Source organism: Cyprinodon tularosa, unplaced genomic scaffold (assembly GCF_016077235.1).
Source record: "Cyprinodon tularosa strain WSP-4 unplaced genomic scaffold, ASM1607723v1 ctg186, whole genome shotgun sequence".
NCBI lineage: Eukaryota > Metazoa > Chordata > Actinopteri > Cyprinodontiformes > Cyprinodontidae > Cyprinodon > Cyprinodon tularosa.
The window spans coordinates 535,802-556,798 of NW_024038652.1; the positions used below are offsets into that span (position 1 = coordinate 535,802).

The following is a 20,997-nucleotide window of genomic DNA, read 5'->3' on the forward strand; positions in this document are numbered from 1 at the left end:
CTTCTGCATTAAGGTTCATCGTCTCCAGATGGAAACACCTACATGTTGAAGAGGGTGTGACTCATAAAAACAACCCAACAAGGATGTTTCAAAGTTACTATTTCATCCTTTCAAAAACTCTGGATTTATGTTTAATACTTTTAATATTTTCCTGTTTCTCTAGATCCAAATTAAGATATGTAAACTTTTTAAAAAGTCCAAGGATTCAAATGGAGATGTATAAAAGGCTGTAATGAGTGTTCCCAGTCTGGTAAAACTTTGCCTAGCATCTTTCTTCAGTGTAACGGATCAAAAAACACACAGCATAATTCCACGAGACGGGGAGCCTGGCGCCCTCATCTTGTTTCATCTCAATTAAAGTATCTTTGGGGGCCTGCAGGTCATGTTATGTTTCGTTACATGGTCTCTTGGCATGGTTGTTATCCCGTCACCTCTGGGTAGAGGGGTTGTTTTAAAATATAAATCTTTCCTCGGGGGAGAGCACAGCATGATATGGGGCAGGAGGCTAGGGTGCCCCCTGCTGGGGAAGTGGCACTTATGCAGCTTTGTTGTGTCAGTGATTGGTCTCTGTGCGCTCACAGCTGACAGAAGTCCAAGGGAGGCTCCTCCAGCCTGCCAGCTCTGTTCAATCAGAGAGGTGCTGCTGCTCCTCTCTACCATACAGCCCTTGTATACCATATTAACATCTTACTAAAACTTAAATAGTATTCTCTCCTTCTTTTTAAATCTATATTTTTTATTTACAAAGGTAAATGTTACCATAAGATGTTCTACCTTGTGTCTAGGTTAATTTTTACACTTTACGGTGCCTCTTTGTGTTCTTTCTCCACTCTTTTACTTATTGCCTGTAAGCAAATACATGTTCCAGTCGTCCTTTGGCGAACGTCTGTCCACCTCCCCTCTTTAGTCTCCAGGCATGTCCACAATGTGGGAGGGGGCAGAGCACAGCTGGAGCTCTCTCGAAAAGAGACTCCTCAAAGTAACGATAGTCCCCTGCTACCTTACGGGTTCATGTACACTCTTGAGCAGCTGTAGTGGTGCTTGACAATATTTTCTGAAAGTATAGTATAAATAAGTTCTTCTTCTATGTGAAAAGAAGAAAACAAGAACTATTTTTGTAACTTGTTACTAGACTTTTCCACTCACTTTAATCTAAAGTTAAGGATTTGCAAAGCGTCTTCACTGTGAATTGCTCTACACATAATCACAAACCAAAATAAAGATAAAATATGAATAAACGTGTGCCGTGTTCTTACCAGGATTATTTATGAGACCTCTTCTTCTTTCCTGTTTTCCTTTTTGCACATAAATTTCACTCTTATTCTGAAATTTAGAGCTACATTCGCCTCATCACATTGTCAAAAGTGCAGGTTTACTTGTGGTTAAACTTTAGGATATACAGGCTGGAATTAAACTCAAACTTTTCCTATATTTGTGGCAACTACCCCCCTATTGAGCCTCATCGCCCAACACCCAAAGTATTACAGCTTTGATCATTAGTCTGGTTTTATTTCTAGGTGAAATATTATAATTAGCACCAGCTCCAGAAACTGTTATTGCTCACAGAAAATTCTCTCCTCTATCTATAGCAGAGTCTCCTAAATTTTTTCTGAAATATTAATGTCCCAGAAATATTGTGTTATTAGGGAGTGGAAGCCTGTTAGCACTTTACTGTGACCTCATGACATTGCCACATGTGTTGCTACTGCAATTATAACACTAAGAGGGCTACCTCCATCTATTTCAAAGCTTGAGCAGCTGAAGAGTGTATGTATTGTTCGGCTGATTTAAATAATTGGTGTGGTTTACTTAAAAGGGTGCCAGAGAGAAAATTATGTTAATGGCATAATTTAAAAGGAAGTTGGAAGCAGATAGTAACCCTACCAAAGTCTGTCCTCCTCTCTTTTGTTATGTCTTCAGATGAATTTTGCTGCGAGGAAACTAAATTATCCTTCTGCAGAAAGAGAAAGAGATGGTCAATGTTACACACTGGAAGGCGCTCAGCTAGTAAAACTGCTCTGAAAGGCTGGGAAACAAATGAACTTTCCTTTATCTGGGAGTAAATTACCCATAATAATCTTTGCAGTTCCTCCTGTGTGTTGATGCTACACAGATGTGCATTTATGTGTATTTATTGCTTCTTTCTTGGTATGTTAACCTAATAAATGTGCTGCAGGAATATACAGATTTCTCTTTAAAATATAACATGATTCGAGATGCTGCATGTTTGTCTTCTTCACAGCTAAAAAGTATGGAGTGACGGAGGTTCCAATGGAAGCCGTGACTTTCATCTCACACGCCACGCAGTCACGACTCCGAACCGTAGTAGAAAAGGTTTCTATCATCGCACAGCATCGACTCGACTCATGTAAGGTAGGAAGGAATGATTTACAAATGTTTTCTTGCCTCTTCAAGTCTTTAAAATTGTCACAAAAGCCGCTATATGTTATTATTATATATCTATATATACGTATATAGATTTGTTTTAAAAGAATTTTACTAAAAATCTTTAAATAAAAAGTAAAAAAAACGTGGTATGCCTTTGCATTTGGCAACTTTCACTCTGATGCTCCAAGATACAATACAAATTTTATAACAAATAACTTGTGGAAAAAGTATTAACAGGGCCCCTGTTGGTTGTACACTCTAAAATAATAATAAGTTTTATACAAGAATCTGAAGGGCACTGTACACACCAAGTAACAAAGTAAGGTGAACAAGACAAGTAGTCAGAATACAATAAAAATACATGGATAAAAAATAAATCTAATGCTTAATATTCTATTCGTACAAAGAAAGCCATTGTGGAAAATAATTCTAGAGGTCAACTCAAATATATCTTGAAAGAAAACATTGTAAAAACCCAAACATTCATTTCTAACAAAGAAAAGGCCAATCAGAGCTGGGCAGACATAACAGAAATTGTGAAACAATAAGAAAAAACCTAAGAAACACGAATGTCTGAAAAGATGCTTGAGTCTAATGAGGCAGGAAATGTGACGACCTTGTTTACAAATGAACGTAAAGCTGGTCAATAAAACAAGAACAATATAAATTATAATACCAGATCAACATAATTTTAAGGTAATTCTGTTAGAATGTTCTTTAATTCACTGGATTAAAATCCAGAGTTACACGTCATTCTGGGGGATGTAGGCAGATCAAAGAATTGAAGCTCTTTTGGCCAAGCTAAGCAAGCTTAGTGGTAGGGCAGACCGATTTTTAAATGTTAAATGTTAGATTTAAATTGATTTAAGGTTACAGAATAATTTGTAATTTCCTTTAATTCAAACATGTAACAAAACATGAACATATAATTATTAATATTGATTTATATCATGAAATGTTTTTTAAGCCATATGGCAAAGTTCTGATTAGACCATGCTCCTTTACCTTTGGCTCATTTATGGCTCATTCCTCAAAAGTTGAATTGTTTTGTAGCCTAACGCTGCATCTCCATAACTTTATCTCTGACCTGCCCGTTCCACGGGTTTCATTTTCTACTATGCATTACTTTATCCTATCACATAAAATCCAATAAAATAGAATCCGATTTGCAGCTTTAATGTGAATACGGTGTGGGTGTCCTGCAAAAAGTAACTAACAAAGACTCCAGCTGCAGAGACGGCGCTCTCCAGAAGTCCACGTTGGATCACGCTCCTTCCGCGAGTGTAAAACACGTTATCCATACACATTAATATCCCTTTTCTGTCCTTAAACAGCAGCCATTACCTCTCTCTTTATTGTTTTATACATTAATGTGTCATGGATTGTTTGTTGTGTTGCAATATAAGGGTATAGATCACCGGCTTTATTCCAAAACAATGTTTTACAGGTTTGTTTTGATGATGTTATGATGATTGGCATTATTAAAAAGTCTGTAACGTACAATTTCCATTAATTTTTAATAAACAAGTCTGCAAATTGATATGAAACGTCATCTTTTCATCTCACTCAGTTATTTATAGTGGTGTCAACCAAAAAAAACTAGTTCAATATGAAATTACTGTTAATTTCTAAGCATGTAAATAAAAATCATCATTCTTTTAATTATAACAGAGGAAAATAGATCAGAAAAGGCTGAAAAGGCACAGATTACATCCAAACATGTAATGTTTTGGTCTTACCTTCCCTGCTCATATTTTGTTTTATGACAGACACATTTTTTTAATTTTTTTTTTGTTGGTGATCCTTTTATTACCAAACCAGCCTTGTCTTTGTTTTGTGTTTTGTTATCACCATTTAGCGTCCTAACTGGTACTTCCAGAGTATTATATGGTCTTACCCAGAAGGGAGTGTGCTCAGATGTCACTAATGATAGGAAGTTACAGTATTGTTTATCTTGGCTGTAAAACACATAATTTATCATGGCACCATTCCAGTTAAACAGTAATAATTGGGAATATTTCTTTCTTTTTTTTTCTTTTAAACACCCACAGCTGAACTTTTGGTCTCTTCTTATTATTATTTTTGCTGGTTGACCTTTTTTTTTCTGCTTTTGCTTTAATGTCGACTGTTGCACTCAACCTAATCTGGTGAAACGGCCTTTTTGTTGTAGATTTTTATTCAAACTTCTGTAAATTTTTTTTGTAGCGTCATGGTTTATATTTGTGTTAATTTGTCACCTTTTTTTACCCATGTTTATGTCAGGCATGATGCCTTAACTCACATGGCGAGGTACACGGTTATTTCATGCAGCGCAGCATCCAGTCAGTATTGGACATCGGCCAGTACGCTCAGCATCATGGTTGGAAAAAAATGGATCGTGCATCTCTAATACGTAAACAAACTACACAAGGAAATCATAAACTAAGCCCAAAGGAAAAGGCAAGACCTAATAAAATGAAATGAAGGGATTATAAATGATTGTGAACAAATTACATTTTTTATTTTTTTTACCTTGACCTGTGACCTCATTGAGACAGGAAAAAAAAACATATGAACAATCTGCTCAGGCAAGATTTTCAGATTTTCAGATGTTCATCATATATGAGCAAATTCAGACAGTTGATTGGATTTTCTCTAGGCCATACATTTATATTGCTTATGCAATTAGCTATCTTCAATGAAATTAACAATCCAGTCAAGTTAATTTTTCTAATTCATGTAGGCTTAAAACGAGAGTAAGAACATCCTTAAAATATTTCAATAGAACCGATAGATGCTGTTATTCCATCCTTCCTTCTTTAAGAACCATCCTGTTCCTGCTGAAGAAAGCATAGCTGCAGCATCATGCTGCTACCACCATGCTTCAGTGGAGAGGCTGAGCTTATGGTGATGTACAGTTTTAGTTTTACTTTGCTTTTCACTCCCCATGTCCGGGGCTTGTCTAAACTGACCAGAGTTTCCTTTTTGTTGAATCTTAAGACATTCAGCCTCTAATATGGATTTTTTTTTAGCGTTCACTAGTTTTCTCTAATAGAAGATCTTTGAGGTTTTTCCAGAGCAGCAGTATTTATATTGAGGTTACTGTAAATTGCAGCCAGGTGGACTTCGAATAAATATGCAAACCATGAGTAATTTTTCTTCCACTCTAATTTGCTTTGCTTTAGTTTGTCAAATAAGACTCATTTGTTTTGATGTAAGCTGAAGAAAAAAGAAAAAAAAAAGTTTAACAGCATTTTACGTTAGCAGCTTTGAACCTACCGTTTGTTGGACAACATAAAGTAAACACTCAGATTAGATTATGATGGATTTTTTTTCAGAACGGCACAGAAACTTCAGTGAGCTTTTTGAACCGCTTATTTAGCTTCATATGGCGAAGTCTGCACATGGAAGAATTTGAGTTTGTAGCTGATACAAACCCACAAAACTTAGTTTAAGAGCTCCTTTAAATGCCCTCAAGTTGTCACCTAACATGAGAGCTGGAAGTTTCCACACTATCACTGAAAACCCGAGAAAAGTACTCGCCTACGTACACCTGCACACTTTTTCTCATTATGGGCGACTCTACCTCACACATCCCATAAATGTAACCATATAACAACATTTAATTGGTCTACATTAAAGCAGAAGCCATCCCCACAACAAGATGAAGTCTTTGCATGTTAAGGGGAACTGGGGGGAAACTTTGAAAATATGTTTTTCTTGATGCCGAGGCGGCGGGAGGGAAAGCACTGGCACAGTTGTCCCCTTCTTGTTTTTGCGCAGCTACTCTCTATTCGTTCTTCTCTTCTTTTTTGTGGTTTTCCAAATGAGGTGTGCTCTAGCTAGAGAGAGAAGAAGGGAGGGAGCTCTGTGAAGCCACTCTGTTGACATCAGCGAAAAAAGAAAACAAAGAGGGAGCAATGGAGGAAGACCAAAAGACAAGGCGGCCTCTTAAAGAGCAGCCGGGCTTCAGCAGGAGCTACGGCAAGAGTGCAGGCTCAGCTCTGCAACAAAGAGAAGGGAGGCTGGATGAGAGAGACAGAGGCGGGGGCGATGGCGAAGAGACCCCTCTGATGTGTCTTTGTGTTGTGTGCCACTCAGCTTCTCTCATCCCCTTATGGAAACACTGAATATATGCGGAAGACGAGAGGAGAGTGGCATCGAAATGAAGCGCAACGCGAGAACAGAGCTGCATCAGAGACATGCAGCCACACAGGGAGAGAGAAGCAATTATCCTATTAACTTTTGATGACCTAAAAAAGTTGTTTTTTACATTTGCCTTCTTATTTCCCACATGGGAGGTGAAGCACAGAGTCTGTAAATAGAAGAAGTTTGTGTGGTTAGGAGTGCGGATTTGCGCAGACCGGTTGGGTTTCATTTCAGCTCCGTCTTTATTTGTTCCTGTTGTTTAACCGAACGCGTTCAGATGGTTTTTTCGTATTTTTTAGTTGAAAACAGGTATAAAGTGGCCTTAAGCAGTATAACTGGGGTCCCTAAACTTCATGTTCAAAGGTTTAAATCTGCTCTCTAGATTAGCTCAACAACCAGAGATGAACGCTTAACTTTTATTAAAATAAAAACTTAGAAGCTAAATAAATAGTTTATAGCTGTTTTTAACTCTTAGCTGCTCTGTTCAACTTAATTACTTTTCTTCCTCAAACAATAGCAGCTGTTTTCTACACAAATAATAAAGAAAAATACCCAAACTGAGACGTTCTAATCTAGAAAAAACAGGTGTGTTAGTTCGCCTTCATCAAGCTACATACCTACAACTTTTTATTTCTGTTTTTCAGCCAAATTCAGTTTATTTATTTTTTTAGAATTGTATCTTTTGAAATATTTGACAAAATACCTAAAGCAAGTTAATTGGGCTAATATGTAAAATCAGTCAAATTATTCAAATGAATTCGAATTAATTAACGTTGTTAATCTAATGTGACACATATTTGCTTAGAAAGTGAAAACACAACAAAGGTACATTGCAAATATGGAGTATAAGAAAGTCATTTTTTCTTAAAATAAGTGTTTTCTCTTGATTTGAGCAGGAATAAGATGATTTACCTCTAAAATAAAAACAAAAAACACCTGTAATATCTTATTTGAAATGCATAATATCTAATCCTCTTATTTTAAAGACAGAAATACTCATTCTGTTGGCAAATCACCTTATTACCCTGCTAAGCTTAAGGCTAAAAACTCATATTTTAAGAAATTTGTACTTATTTCTTATGCTTTAAAAGAAGCTTTAATATTAGACTGGATTTCATTACATTCTGTGTAAAATGATGTGATTAGCTGTTCTAAAAACAACCTAGATCAGGTGTCTTTTAAATGTATTTCCAAATGGTTTTCTGACTCAGTACATGTGCATCGTCTCTGCTGACGAACTTTGAAGAAGAAGCGTGTTAATGGTAGAAGCAAAATATTTCTCATGCTTCATTGGTTACTACCCTATTTCAGCATTAATATTTCAGCAAGACAGACTGTGAGGAAAACTTGTTGTCTGTGTTGCTTTCTTTCTCTGATCCTAGCATATCTAAACTATAAAACAAAGCACTTTTCTTAAATCTGTTTTTAAACTGCTAAAAAAGTTACTATCTAAAGAAACCCAGGTGATTGCATCTATACAGTCTGCATCTACGTCTCTTTTCTCCGCAAATAAAACATAATGTGCAGCAAAACAATAATTGTTGTTTGAGGCAAACCTGTTTGCCCTTTAATTCTACAGGTTTTCCCTTGAAAAAAGGGTTTCTTGTACAAAAGCAACAATTAAAGTCAGTAGTAAAATTAAATCTCTTTCTTTGAAAGAAAAGCTTTAAAAAACATACTCCAAAATGATGTGAATGTATATATTTGGGTGTAGATTTGCTAACATCTGTCAGGATGTTGATTAAGTTTATTGGCAAAGCTGAAGACGTAGCTTCTTATTTTGTCGTTGTAACCCTGCTATCGTTCTCTCTCCGTCTGCTTCCCAGGACGACGAATGCTACGAGCAGTCTGCAGACGTTCGCTCGCAGCTCCGCTTCTTCGAGCAGCTGGAGAGGATGGAGAAGCAGAGGAAGGACGAGCAGGAGAGAGAGATCCTTCTGAAAGCCGCTAAAGTGAGTTATCGTCACCTCGCTGTCTTGATTTGCGGGTGTGTGACAGAGTGTGTGTCAGTGCGTGTGTTGCTCTTGTGTTGGCTCTGACAGATGAATTAGAGTGTGACTCCCATGGATGAGGTGACCCAGGCTGCTGGCCTCAGGCCTCCTCTGTCCTGGCGCTTCTTCCCTGGACACAAGGAGGAGGGGCTGGGATCAGTACGATATAAAACTCCTATCCAGCACAGCCAGATTGACCCTTTCTAATCCAAACTGTTTCCTCTGATGCCAACACACACAAGAAACACACCTATTAATTCAGCTCAGATCAATCAGCTGGTTCTAAAACGTGAAGAATTGGATTTTTTTCATTTTCATTGAAAGCATCAAACCTAACTGCATCTGTTATCACATCCACTAACATACGTAAGAATAAAAAATATCTGTAAAAGGATAAGCGACGCATCGTTTGATGTTTATTTTTCTATTGAAAGGCTCACCTTTATGAAAGCACCTGCAGCGCATTTTTTCTGTTTCATCTTAGTGTTTATAGGAAGAAGAAAATCAAAGTGAAATTATGCCCACAATATATCCTGGTTGATGCATCTCCAGAAAAGGGCCTTTGCTCAGCTGATGGATTATGAAGAAACTCAACAACATTTCCTGATAAAACAAACTCACATTTTAGTCGAGTCGAAAGGAATAAACTCTCTCTGTCAATTTTAACTCTTAGCTCTTAACGTTTTTACTTGTAAAGACATTAAGAATAACTATAAATAATAAACATGTAACTGATGAACCTTCAAAGCATTGATTCTCAAATGCTCAAAATTTAAACATATGTAATAAATGTTTATCACATACACAGAGTGATATTGTTCAAGTGTTAATTCTTGTTCATTTCTGTGAATTTGGCTTACGGCTAATGAAAGCCCAAAATCCACTTTCCCAGGAATGTTATTGCCTACATTCATAGGGTGTGACTAACTGTCACTGACACACATATCCTCAAAGATGGGAAGCTGCAAAAGCTAATTGTTAAAGAATCAGGCTGTTTGCAGGGTGCTGTATCTAAACATATTAATGCTAAAAAAGAGTCGTGGGAAAAAAAAAAGCGAGTTGAAATTGAAGCATATGCAACAGAGATAAACATCCTTTGAGATTATCGTTGAAAAAAAGCCACTTTATGACTTTTGGTGATGCCTTAAGGAGAAGCTGGGGTCAGAACTTCAATAGCCACCACACACACAGACATCCAACAAGCGATAAAACTTTAAAAAGTTAAAAGTTTTAATCCACATCCCAGTGCCAGAGGTGTAATACTGATGGGATTAAAAGAAAAATGTATGGACTACTATGCAGTAGTTACACGTTCTCTTTCATGATGAAAAAAAAAGCATTTCATTAGAGCATTTGGGATGGGAACAGCATTTCTGTTGAATATAATTGAATCGCTTCATTCAGTTCATTAAAATGATTTATTCAAAAGATTCGTTCCTTAAATCCATAATTTTTTGTTGCTACAATTTTGGTTTTACAGTCCAAATTGGTGAGAAGTTTTGCTTCAGTCACATTTAGTTTGTCGTTTTCAAAGCTTTGACTCAGTTTCTGCTCCTTCACATTTAAAGTAGGCAGTAAGCATGGCTTTAGTGATATTAGGTGTGCTAATCATCAAACAATAAGACTGATTATGTCCTTTAACAGTTAAAGAAGGTAAGAAAGATCAAACTTTTCAAGATTCAATTTAACCCAAGTTTTTTTATTCTTTTGCAACTGTAAGTTAGTTGACTCAGATGTAAAAAGGATGAAAAAAATATATCATGAGTTTAAGAGAACAAAATAAAATCATTTCCAGGTCATGACTAGCTTAAGTGGATAATTTAGGGGTAGATCATTGCCTGTATGAGGCGATGAGTTCATGAAACATCACCCTCACCGCCTTACAGGATTCACTCATTGATTCGTACTGTAAATCCACAGGATTTCTGGTGATTAATATTTGGTGAATCGCTCCTTGTTCGCATTTCTCTGTGTTTCCAGTAGGTGAGCTTAGGGAAGCTAACTTTAACCAGCTTTAGTCGTTAGTTTAAAGGTATTCCATTATTAGCTGGGGGTAACAGAGATTATTTTGTAAGTCGCAGAGGCCGGAGGTCCCACTCCCAACCCTCTCACCCTGGTTTTTACTTAATGATTCGCTTCAGTTCATTGACAATTGATTCACTTATTGGAACAAATCCTCATTGATGACTAAAGCAATGCTTTTGGAAGTTAAGGTACTGTCAAGAGGAAGAGGAAAGAGGACAAGATTTCAGTTGGGTGTGAAATAGTATGAAGTTACTACAGCTAAATGAGTGATAGTGTAATGAGCCATGTCAACTTGCGGAATTGTTCCGTATTTAGAAATAGAAGAACCTGTCCCGTAATTAGTGGAAAAGGAACGCACTTTGTCCCGTATTACTGTGAGAGTAAAAAAATAGTCAGTAAAAAGCTGATGGAAAATGAAGAACATGTGCAAATTAGATACAAAATTTACGGTAAACTTGTTCCCGCGCCCTGTCCTGCGTTGTGACTACGATAATGCTGTTAGTTTGCAGCAATCTCTCACTGAAGATCGCCAGATCAGCAACAGCTTCATACCTGGGATGAGAGACAACAACAGAGACGTCCATCTGTCCATCCATTTTCTGTCACGCTTATCGCTTCTGGGGTCGTGAGAGGTGCTGCTGCCTATCTCCAGCTGTCAACCGACGAGAGGCTGGGTCCATCGTGGACAGGTCACCAGCCCATCGCAGGGCAACACAGAGACAAACAGGACAAACAACCATTCACTCACACCGAAATTGAATTTAAAGAAGCCAATTAACCTAACAATCATGTTTTTGGACTGTGGGAGGAAGGCGGAGTTCCCTGAGAGAACCAACGCATGTACAGGGAGAACATGCAAACTCCAAGAAGAAAGACCCCGGGCCGGGAATCAAACCTGGAACCTGCTTGCTGCAAGGCAGCAGTGCTACTCATTGCACCACTTTTCATCCCATAACATAGATGTTATTGTCAAAATACAGACTGACTATGAGTTCTGTATGTTTTATCCACGTTTGTCTCCTATTGAGCCATACGTGTTCCTTAAAATGTATAAAATTCACTGCAGTCGGAAAAAGCTGATAATATCCAAAGGAAAATGCCCTGCAGTGCAAGGTTAGTGTAAAGGTAGGTAGTTTAATTATTTCTGATGGAACCAGGGTCCCACTGTACAGATTCTCTTAAAAGCTTATTTTAATTTGTTAATTGCATCATTATATCCAAGTCCTTCAATGTAGGTTATTAAAAAAATTATATTGTTGATAAAATTTGACCACGTTACCTCAAGACCTGCCTGGTTTTTAATGTCTTTTCAAACAGTCATAGATTTTCTGCTGGCCAGCTGTGAAGAAAGCATTGCATCAATGCAAAGTGCCTCTCAGAATCGGGGTGTTTTAAATAGGGCGCTAAAAACAATAGCTTTTAGATCCCTATGTCAGCACCATGCTCTGCATTATTTAACACTCTAAAACACTTTTTTTGACAGTAGTAAACTCTTTTAGTAGCAGCATTAACAAATAACTCTTCAAAAAAAAAAAAGCCTGGTCCATCTTGGAGGAGCTACACTCGAGGCTGTTCAAACTGCATGATTGCACGGATCGCAGAGGAAAGTTTGACTTCACCCCAGAGCTATATCTGTGGCTTTTTGGCTGCTGTTGCCATGGTGTTTTGGTTTGAGGAGATGTTTGGAGAGCAGCCCTTTGCGTAACGATTATACAAGTTGTTCCACTCTCGGTTGTGGAGGAAAAACCAACTGCTTCCAACATGTGTGTTCATGTCCTCTGTACAGTTGCTGTGCGTTACTTAGGATCAAATATAGTTATAAAATCTGTAATAAGTAACTCAGTGGGCATTAAACCTGCTAATGTTTAAAAAACGAAAACCCTTCAGCACCAAACTTGCAGTTAAAGTGGCTGCAAAATATCATTACTTTCGTTTATCAATATAAATCAGATACACTGCAAAGACGGATCTAAAAAGAAGTCAAGCTCAAGTTTGTATTTTCTTATTTGACTCCTTAGAATAAGATGATTTTTTTTTTTTGGAATTCGATTAAGATAATACAATTTTCTCTTATTTTATACATGAAACATCTTATTCCATTGGCAAATTGTGTCACTTCTCAAAACAAGGGAAAATAGACTTTTTCAAAAACCAAAACCTTAAGTGTAATTTTGTGCTGTTAGCTGCATTTTTCACTCTAATATTTTATTAGATTGTTTATAGGGATGCACGATATCGGGATTTTGGCCGATATCCGATATGCCGATATTTTAAAACTCATGTAGCCGATAACCGATATCGATACTGATGTTAAAGCTGGACAAAAATAAGTAGTCATTGAAAATAGCAGTTTTGTTATCCATTTCTGACACTTTGAAAAATAATATACTCAAATATATTTTCATATGCTGATATCAAATAGATTTTTAAAAACGCGGTATCGATCTATTTTACTTTCAAAATCTCGTGAAATTTCATCGTTCTGTTACAAACTCTCGTGATATTTTGCAAATTCTTTTGAGATTTTGTTAGTAAAATAGATCGATACCGCGTCAATATATCAACAAATAAAAATATGGCAAAATTTCATGAATTTTCGGGGGATTTCGTAGCATAACTATGACATATAGCAATATTTCATTAGTAAAAGAGATTGATATGGTGTTTTTAAATGGCAATATATCAGCATATGAAGATATTGGGATATTTTAATGGATCAATATTTTTTCCCTCGTCTTTAGAAGTTTTTAAGTCTGTAAAAAAGAAGTTTTTGAGGAAGAAGAAAAAGTAGTATTTTTTTTTTTTTTAGACTTTAGAAACTCAGAAGCTGATCAAATATCGGGTTAAATATCGGTGGGGTGGCCGATGTCCGATATTCAGTTTTAAGGCCGATACCGATAGGGGGCCGATTATATCATGCATCCCTAATTGTTTACACAAGTAATATGTTTCAGGCAGAGAAGCTACTTTTTGCTGTGGCTGATTATTTGTGTTCAGCACTTTCACCAAATTTTCTCTTCTCTTTAGACTTTTCCAAATTATGTCACGTTACAAGCATTATGTTTTCAGTTGGAAAAACTGTGAAAAAAAAGGGAATATTTTTGATCTGGAAGGAAGATGTTGACGGCTTTTAAACCGTATTTATCAAAAGTGAGCGAAAGTGAGCATGTTAACTCGGCCTTCACCTCCACAACAGAAATGTTTCCATCTAATCAAGTCTTACAATCATAGATCACGGCAAAGTTTTATTGATTTTGTATTGAGATTAATATACTAAGGATAAAAAGATTATCTTAGATTGTTAATTTTTAGAAAAACAAAAAAGGAATCATAATAAGTGCAAAAATTGATTTTTAAAGCTTAGTAAGACATTGTAAATTATAATCGCAAAACAAGAGGTCTTATTATGTACAGTTGTCATTCTGAGTTGCAGAAATCCACGGTTAAGGGGTGAGGAATCTTTACGAAACAGTTGTTAGCTTCTTGAATCTGGTCTCATTAGACAATTGTGGAGAAGAAAGCATTTGTTGATAGAAATGCAGAGAAGGTTCTATCTTTTATTATGCATTAAGCTGTATAGAGGACATAGCAAACATGCAAAAGGAGATTCTCTGGTTGGATGTACAAAATGTAACTTAATAGAAGTGATAATCTTACAGAGCTTATCGCTCGAACACACCTCCCCCACAATGAAGCTCGGTGCATTATTCTGTGATGTTGATTTTTCTTCCTTAGGGAGAGGGAATATGGTCAGAGGTGATGGGAAGATAAAGAGAGTTAAACATAAAGACGTTTAAAAAACAACTACACACAAAAAAACAACAACATCTTATTTATTTATGATCCCAAACCCATCAGAAGTGTCAAACTCCTGCTACATTTAGATGTTTCTTTACTTCATCAAACCCAAATCAAATATATTAAATACTGGGAAGTAAATCTTCCCTTTTATTTAGGTGTTTTAGAGCAGGGGCTCAAGAGCACTGCAGTTTGACACCTCTGCTGTATGTCAAGGACTATACAAGCGTGAGAATGGCCTAGTTCAAGTCATTGGATTTTAAAGTTTAGTAAACAATGCGTGGCTGTAAATTTTCCAAAATTTTTCTTGTTTTTACAATAAAAGAAAAGTTTCAGTCTTTAGATTTGCTCTTCTCGCATATTAAGTGTTCGGATGGGTCCTATTTTTTACAAACATAATGCATCCTTTTCTTTCTCTCAGCACTTAGACGCTACTTTGCGGCAGCTGGCTGATAAGATGCAGAATCTGCCAGTGGCAACGCTGGTCTCTGCAAACAGTCCATCTGCACCGTCCCCTCCCACTCCTCTCTCCCTCCGTGTCTCCTGTTCCAGCACCCGTTCATTGGGCTCCAGAATTAGAAATCCATTGCGATAATCCCTTCCACTGTCATCTTTCCACATTCCTCCCTCATTGTAAGGCTTCCTTCTGTCGACCGTGCCGGCCGTTTAAAAGATGACTCAGGACTTGAGGGATGCTCTGGCCCACTGGAGGGCAAACACATTAGTCTTGGTTCAGACATCGACCAATACGTGCACTGCCTGATATATGTAAAGCCAATTAGCAGGAAGGCTTAGGAGTTGCTGATCTTCATCCAAACGATAGGTTAGATGGATGGAGGAGAAACGCACTAATAGTCTGCAGTGATTATGATAGAAGCTGTTCTTAATAAACATAATGTTTAAAAAACTATTTTATTAATATAGACTATTCTTCTGATACATTCGACAGTGATGGTCTGAGGTTTGCTCAGATTTAGATGTCTTTGTCCAAATATAGTTGCATAGTTAACGGCTCCACGTTTTGTCTCATTGAAGATAATCTTTTTCCATTGTTGTTGCAAGAAAATCAACTCATTTTGTGAATGGAAATTTTGAAGAAAAAGCCTATAAAAACTATGGCTTTCAGAGCAACTTTGCTGTTGTTTCAAGTATTTTTTTTATATTTTTTCTTTCTTTAAATTATAGGTTTTCTGATTGAGTTTTATGAATTGCATCCTTTTCAAATATCTTTTAACAGATCGTATTTTCTCCACTTCAAGCCCAATAACACTCGCTCTTGAGGCGCATTTTGATCACTAAAATGCTGTTACGGATGTCCATGCAGACCAATAGGACCTGCCCCCAGAGGTTAAGAGAATGTGATCTGGATAACGCTAATTGAAAAGAATGCAATTTGCAAAACTCAATCTGAGAAACAAAAATTTGAGAAAAAATATAAAAATATAAAAAATCTGTATATCTATAAAACAAGGGGAAAAAATACAATTAAAGCTAAAATTTGAAGAAGAAAATCTTTTTTAGACACCATGTTCTTTGCCTGCAAAAATAATGGAACAGAATTCACTTCACACACTGCAACCACAAACTTTAACCTATCTCAACACAAACTGCCACATAATTATTAAGTGGAAAGCTAAATAACACAGTTTATTTTATTTTTTTACTAATACAAAGATTATCCTTTATTAAGCTCCATTTGTTCTCTCATCATTTCTTACCAATCTACTTTGCTCTCCGCAGCATGATGCCACCTGCACCGTGTATCACTGCGAATAGCACGTGTTCCCAGTGATTCTCCATTTTTCTTGTAACTAGAAGAACCTTCTTCTTCATGTCAGATGTTGCTCCAACATCACAACTACCAAACACACTCTAAAAACGGATCAAATAATGAATAAACATTTCCCCCAAAAAATTATATTTGGTCATAATTAGAGCCGATAAATTAGATGATCTGCCAATAGAATGACAATTTTTGCCTTTAAAATATGACAAGTAGATCTTATGCACTTGTATTAATATAATAGTTTTTTTTTTACTCTAAATATAAACTTACCTTTACTTTTGGTAATTAGTCTTACGTGCTCAAAAGAATAAAGGAACACTATGTATTTGTTATTTGCAAAACATTTGGAATAAAACCCACGTAATTCACCTCCCACTGTCAAGAACTATTTGATATTGATTCATCACATTAAGGACCCTAAAAAAAGTATAAATAAAATGTTAAAAGAAGGTCAGGACGTGGTAATGCCCCTTCAAGAACTGCTCTATTTCCCATGTTCATGGAGCAGACTGTGGTTAATTCTGCCACATGAAACGATGCACCTTATGCCTGCATTCACAAACAACCCTCAGTTAGTCCCTGGGGCCACGATGAGCCTGTGTTGCCCGCAGTGGTCATCTGTACATGCACATTTGGCTCTGTCGTGAAGGATTTCCAGGGACAAGTACATTCACCCAGATCATAGCGGCTGATTAAAATAGAAGTGCTGTGTTGTTACGCCAGGGACACACGGATAGCCACACTGGCTTCACACTCGGTGACACACAGACAGCCGTTGCCACTAACACTCACCAACATCCTCTCCCCTGTGTGTGTGTGTGTGTGTGTGTGTGTGTGTGTGTGTGTGTGTGTGTGTGTGTGTGTGTGTGTGTATTCTGGCTCCTGCAGACTTTTTAATAACCTCTTTTGATTAGAATCCCCCTGCAGCAGCTTATTTAGGGCTGGATTTGGAGCAGGTTTAAAGGCCACTGCCCCCCAGGGGGGTGCTCCATTGCTCTTCTCTGTATTCAGATATGATGTCCTTGACACCTCTGTATCCTGTTCCCATTTTACACTTTTTTTTTCTTCTACAGCAACAGATGAGTAGCAAAACGTGTCTGTGTATTGGAGAGGTGGGCTGCTTAAACCAGCTGTTAACCTGTATCCCCTCCACCCATCCTCACCCTCCTCTTTTTTTTTTTAACTCCACAGAGTCGCTCCAGGCAAGAAGACCCAGAGCAAGCTCGACTGAAACAGAAAGCTAAGGAGGTAAGCTGCTGCGGAGATCATTACCCTTGACATTTCCCCAACTCCAGCGCATAAATTTTTCATGCTTCGCTACATATGTAATGCCATTTAAAGTCGGACTTAAAAAAGTTTGGAGAATTATTCGCACCGATTGATGCCGGTGTGTAGAAAATGATTCTCTGCACACCAAAGACACAGCTTCCACCTTTTTATTTTTTTTGTTCTCTCTATTCAGCCTCCCTATCATTGAGTGTTATCTATTACTCTTTGGGCTCTGCCTCTTTGATACAAAGGATAAGAAATGCATAAACTGTCCATTAGGTTAAACCATTATTGCACCTCCATTTGTAGTTTTCCCATTTTTTTTTAAACACGTATTTTCTTCTGGATTTTTGGAACAGAGCATAATATCCTAGATTTTTTAACAATACCTTTCTGTGCTTCATCCCAGGGTTCCCAGTCATCCCAAATACAGAGAAGCCTTGAATATAAACATTACAAAGGAACATTTTTTTGTTCCAAGTTTTTAAGAATTAAATCTATTTTCAGGCTGTAATGATTTGGGTAAGCCAAAGCTCAAAACCGGAGCTTCTCTGACTGTGCCGTTTTTTGCTAGTTGTGTCTCCCACAGCTGTCTTAGACAGATTGAGGCTTAAAGAAAGGCAGAAGTGTAATTTAGTAGTTAAAAACCAGGAAAATACGACAGATAAATCACTGTTAGCTCTATTTAAAAGGTGTACAGCGTCCAATATGTAAAAGATGCCAATCGGTCAAAGCCACTTTGATTCAAATGTCTGGTATTGTTCCCAATTATAGCCATTTCTGGGGGTGTTTGTGAGGCGTTAAGGTTTAGAGTAAAAATATCACCCAATCTGCTTATTTTATGATTTGAGGTTAACACTAATGGCCTGGTGCTTTTAGCGGGGTGGCAAGAGCTCCTTGTATTTTCAACATTGTTAGCATGATGCTCAATTCTGTTAAAGTCTGGGGCGATTGCTGCCCACCAAGTGTTACATCAGATAAGAAGTGTGTTTTTTAATTCTTTGTTCTTGTCATAGACATACTTTGACTGTTTTAAGAAGGATTTTCTTTTGTATTTGCATGTTTTGACAGTGACCATGTTTTTATATTTATTTATTTTAATTTTTATATTGTCAAAAACACCTAAAAGATGTCCACTGAGGAGGAATGCAAGGAGCATGCAAAGCAAAGCTTGATGAAGGGAATTTCATTCGCTTAGGTAGCCCTTAGGGAGAGCAGGAGAAAACTTTAGATGCTTGTGAGGCCTAAACACAGATGTCATTTCATCAAAATTTAATTCAGGTTTCATAGAATAAAGGAGACTAGATTTAAAACTATATTTGTATTAGATGAATATCCTGCTTTGTAATCCAGGTCAGAACGATTGTCAGCTGTAGAATCATTGCTGCTTTCAGATGAAGTCGCTAAACTCTCCAATAACAAAGAAATCGCCTTATTATTTAAGTACGTAAAGAAACAAATTTTCTATAGGGGTCTAAAAAGTCCCCAAATATAGCTACAAATTCACTAATGTGGCAACACTGGAATGTTGTCTCTTGTGCTAACGTATGTGAAGCTAACTTGTGGTTAGCTTCTTACAATAAGATGCAAGACTGGAGCCAGCAATGTTGGTTTTTAAAAAAATACATTAAATGTGAACATTTGTTTTGAACTCTGATTATGGTTTAAATGGCGCTTAAAGATACAGAATCCTACACCACATGCTTTTAAAAATTTTTATGGTTCATTCTGTAGGGGACGCGGCTTTATTTTGCTGTCACGATGTGTCATTAGTTTTATGTAATAAAAATGCTGGCAGAAGGTAAAACTATGAGTAAAGAATACATATTTTGATTTAAACACTTAGAATGTATTAATAGATCAAATTAAACAAAGAGCAACAAAAATAAAAACAAGAATTTCTTGTTGCTGAATTTGATCGAAAGCTGGAGCACAAACAAAAGTCTCAGGTTTGCAAGTCAAATTTAAGGTTCTTTATTTATTCATTTGTTATTTAATCTTTGGTAAATATACATTCCTGCTGCAGATCAGCTTAATCTGCCGCAGTAAATGCAAAATTCTTTGACAACAGGTAGCGGTCTCAGTAAGAACTCAGTAAGGTTACTAAATGATGCATTTACTTTTTTACTGTGATAAACAGTGGAAAAAAGTTCCCCTATTCCCAGTAGGCCCAGGTGTGACACCAACACTAGTTGGTAAATTATCTCCTTCAGAGAGTCTTTTTCTGTCAGATAGAACAGTGGTATATCTTTGTTTCAACTACAGGTTGTCAAATGAATGGATTCCCAGTGGAGCTTCAGAAAGTAGACCATTAATCTTTTAGCGAATGGTTAATGTTGTTTACGCAAACGAGGCTGTTCTTTCACACAACAAGTTTGCTTCTTTCCTTTTTTTTTGTTTTCCTGGTGTGTTTATACCTGAATAACTTCACTTGGTGTCAGCGCTCGCTAACAAGGATCAAGAGCCTCCGCAGAGGGGAGAAATTTGAGTCGGCAGGAGGATGAAACAAGCAAAGCTCACCTGTTGTTGATGTGGAAGTTAGGAAGTGAGCATGGGTTTTAAAAGGAAAATGCTTTATTCATCCAGGGAAAGTATAGTGGACAAGTACGCATTTTTATCAGCTGACAAATAAATTTTGCCCCCTTTCCACACTTATCTCTCCTAACAGCCTATTGTTTAGTTCTGGATTCCCTAACTCGATTTCTAACATCCTTCACTGGTCTGCTACTGAACTTATGACCTTTGAATGACAAAATGTCTTCTCTTACTGCACTCTGAGCGTCTTAAAAGGCTTTTGTCTTTTTTTCCTTCTTCCTCCCCAGTCATTTCTTTCTAGTAACACTGAGCTTTGCTGCAGTTTTGAACGTTCACGGTAGATCTCAGCCCCACATATGCAAATGAAGTGGTGTAATAGGCATCATGATAGGTGCCTCCGGGGGGAACCCATGTGATCAAAGTGGATCTCCTCCCCGTTAAGTGGCAGTCCGCTCGTCATCTGAATACGACCAGATTAGAGCTTCGTGAGGAGATGCCGTCTTTATGCACATTTCCATTTTCATCAGGAATTTTAAGAAGGTGGATTGGAGTTACTTTATATAACTGCCCCCACCTACCCCTTCGACTGACATACACAAACACCCCCCTTTCAGCATCCCTCACCTCTTTCTGTTTTGCTTAATGGCCGCCGTTTCTCAGCCCCCGCGCCTCTCCGGTTTTCATCACCTGACTGGCTCAAGGGGACAGAGCTGGCTGTTTGTGTCACTGCCGAGTCTGTCGGCAGCTCACACATCTGCGCAAATTTCATCAGGATAATGAGCCCGAGCTGCTCTTTCAGGCGACGGCCAGAGGAGCCATCCTCTCTACAAACCCCTCTGCACAAAGCTACTGCTGCCTCCACCAAACTACCATCAAACTATATTTACTATATAGCAGCGTTATGGTCCACCACCACAATTACGTCTTTAGGAATGGTTCGACGTAAGCAACAGATCGTTTAGTTTATATGTGGTTCATGAAAGAAAATTTGAAAATGTAGCTCACCTTTTAGCTCACATACTAAACCAATTCTCTCCTACAGGTTAATTCATGATGTCAGGAATAGGAAACGTCACA

The 20,997-nt window shown here is 37.4% G+C and overlaps 1 protein-coding gene across 4 annotated transcripts in view; it reads left to right on the forward strand.

Annotated features, from left to right (window-relative positions):
* The window catches only part of LOC119781969 (transcription initiation factor TFIID subunit 4-like), a 155,984-nt gene that overhangs the window by 63,323 nt on the left and 71,664 nt on the right, over nt 1-20,997 (forward strand). For all 4 annotated transcript variants that reach the window (XM_038282632.1, XM_038282633.1, XM_038282635.1 and 1 more), the window contains 3 exons: nt 2,243-2,373; nt 8,343-8,468; nt 17,308-17,364. In XM_038282632.1, the coding sequence (XP_038138560.1) occupies nt 2,243-2,373; nt 8,343-8,468; nt 17,308-17,364 (314 nt within the window). The remainder of the gene's footprint in view (nt 1-2,242; nt 2,374-8,342; nt 8,469-17,307; nt 17,365-20,997) is intronic.